Source organism: Geospiza fortis, unplaced genomic scaffold, assembly GCF_000277835.1.
Source record: "Geospiza fortis unplaced genomic scaffold, GeoFor_1.0 scaffold916, whole genome shotgun sequence".
Classification (NCBI taxonomy): domain Eukaryota; kingdom Metazoa; phylum Chordata; class Aves; order Passeriformes; family Thraupidae; genus Geospiza; species Geospiza fortis.
Genome location: NW_005054815.1, coordinates 48,471 through 50,884, shown reverse-complemented (window position 1 = coordinate 50,884; position 2,414 = coordinate 48,471). Strand labels below are relative to the sequence as shown.

The 2,414-nt window shown below is 52.7% G+C and overlaps 1 protein-coding gene across 1 annotated transcript in view; it reads right to left on the bottom strand.

Annotated features, from left to right (window-relative positions):
• Positions 1–25: 25 nt before the first annotated feature.
• LOC102040692 (histidine--tRNA ligase, cytoplasmic-like) overlaps positions 26–2,414 on the bottom strand; it is a 5,045-nt gene continuing 2,656 nt past the window's right edge. Inside the window, exons 6-9 of the mRNA XM_031065502.1 lie at positions 2,259–2,402; positions 1,419–1,535; positions 889–1,035; positions 26–681 (exon numbers count right to left, since the gene is read on the bottom strand). Of these exons, the coding sequence (XP_030921362.1) occupies positions 625–681; positions 889–1,035; positions 1,419–1,535; positions 2,259–2,402 (465 nt within the window). The 3' untranslated portion in view covers positions 26–624. The remainder of the gene's footprint in view (positions 682–888; positions 1,036–1,418; positions 1,536–2,258; positions 2,403–2,414) is intronic.

Genomic DNA, 2,414 nt, shown 5'->3' with positions numbered 1-2,414 from the left:
GGGAAGCGAAAGTCGGAGGGCGCGGTTTGGGTTTTATTATCGGGGTTTTTGTTTAATATATAAAAATACAGTGTTCCCACGCGCGGCCTGGCCTACGCGGCTGTTCCAGCCGCCCGTTGTGTCCCTCGGTGATGGGACACAACTTCCACCAGGGCGCTCCCGCAGCTCCGCGCCAGCCGGCAGCGCCCGGCTGCGGGCTGGGACCGGCCCCGCTGCCCGAACACGGGCGGGGATCCCTTCCACTGCTCCCTCCCTGAGCTGGCAGGTCCCCAACACACCACGGATTCCCCCTCCCAAATCTGGAGTTACACCTGATCCTGCTTGACCTTCACCGCATCCATCAGTGCCGCCCACCACCTCCAGTGACAGAAATGGCTGTACAGGGACTGCAGGATTAGGAACCCGCAAACTTGGCCTTCAGAGAAGCTAACCAGAAGGTTAACCTGGTGCCTGCACTGTCCACAGCGTTTAAAACCATCTTGCTCCTTAGTTCTCACTGCCTGAGCCGAGGCAATGAGCCTTAGGCCAATGGATGTCCCCAGACCGAGCTGGCAGGGAGGGGCTGAGGGTGCTGCAGGGTTCCAGCTGTGCAGTTCTGCCATGCAGCTCCAGCCAGAGAAGTCCTCAGGGCTCCAGCCTTCTCCTGATCTCATCAATAAGCTTTTCTCTGGGGATATCAACCTACAAAGCAAACAGAGCAGCAGTAGAGAAGAGCACTTTTAAGGACTAAGTCAGGATACCTATGCAGTTTGTGACTGGTTTTTTGGAGTCACCCAATAGATCTGTGCTATGGCCTCCCAAAGGAAAGCTGAGGGAAAACCCAGAGCTCTTCAGTGATCTCCTGGGTTTGGAAGTACTTAAAAACCTGGTGTAAAAGGACATTCTCACCTCCTTTCTTGTTGCAACATCTCGCAGTTTGACAACTCCATCTGCCAGCTCCTGCTCTCCCACAATGGCAGCAAGGGGGATCCCTGTGTCCTCACAGTACTGCAGCTGCTTCAGCAATTTAGGATCCTTCTTGTACAGCATCTCTGCCTAGGAGGGAATGGGAAGGGTGAACCACTAACCCAACTTTGCTCTGATGGATACTGCAGTAAAGCACCAAAACCAAACCCTGCAGCAACCACTTCACTCCTCTGGGCTGTTCTTCTCTGCCTGCCTAGATCTAAAGGTCGCACCAAAACCAAACCCTGCAGCAACCATTTCACTGCTCTGGGCTGTTCTCTGCCTGCCTAGATCTAAAGGTTGGACTTGATATCTTAAGAGGTCTTTTTTAACCTGAATGACTCTGTGAGCTCAGACAGGCCCAGATCTTGGAGAGACACACAACTAATGGAGTTGCTCTTGCTGTGCTACAGCTCCCTTCAGGCTCTCCCTCCCTCACCTGTGACACTGCCAAGCCCAAGTCATTCCTTTACCTTGATCCCTGCATCCCACAGCTCGGAGATGAGCTTCATTCTGGCAGCAAGCAGGTGTTTCTGAGGTGTAGCCACCAGCACTTGGGTCTCAGTTGTTCGAAGTTTCTCCCCAGAAGCCTGAAGGGACAGACATGGGACATTGATGAGAGTGACTCTGTGGGAATCTGCAGCTCACAACACCTCACCTCATCTATCTCCAGACCTTAACTCAGTCAGTGACAACCTGGGCACCTTTAATGAGCCCCCCAGAGATTCTGCACTGTGTCACACTACTTAAATGTGTGCTGCTGTTCCTTGGGGACCCTGGCCAACCTCCTGGATGGGACCAGGACAGCTTCCCAATGTCTCCTTTGATTCTTCAGGTACAAACACATTGCCTAAGCTTCGCTTGCAAGGAATCACAGGCTTGGTACCAAACACAGAATGATGAATCTCCACAGAGGCTTTCCTGGGGGTTATTAGAGTGAGTTCACAGCTGTTACCAAATTCATTGCTTCAGAATCCCCAGGACCAAAAACTTCAGAGGCAAGACACAATAAAGTGACTGGGGCACAAAGTTCGGAGCCAGGCCCAGAGCTCAAGAATGTCTCTAACATTTCCTTGACATCTCCTAAGGAATGCTGCCCTCAGCTGCCCACACCTGTGTCCTAACATGCTGCATAAAAGGACTCTGTCTTCTGTGCATCAATATTTAGGCATGGGAAGCGCCACCCCAAAATTATTTTCCCTTGAACACTGTAGAGCTGGAGAATAATAAACAATTATTCTTCCTAGAGCCTTTTCAACAAACAATATTTTGCTTCCTAGAGCCTTCCCCAATGCACTGCCTGCATCACCTACCTCCAGTCTCTGTTCCAGGATGGAGAAGATGCGCTCGATGCCGATGCTGACCCCCACGCAGGGCACCTTGCGGCCCTTGGCATCAAACATGCCCACCAGCCCGTCATAGCGGCCACCTCCGGCCACGCTGCCAACGCTGAGCGGCTCCCCCCCGGG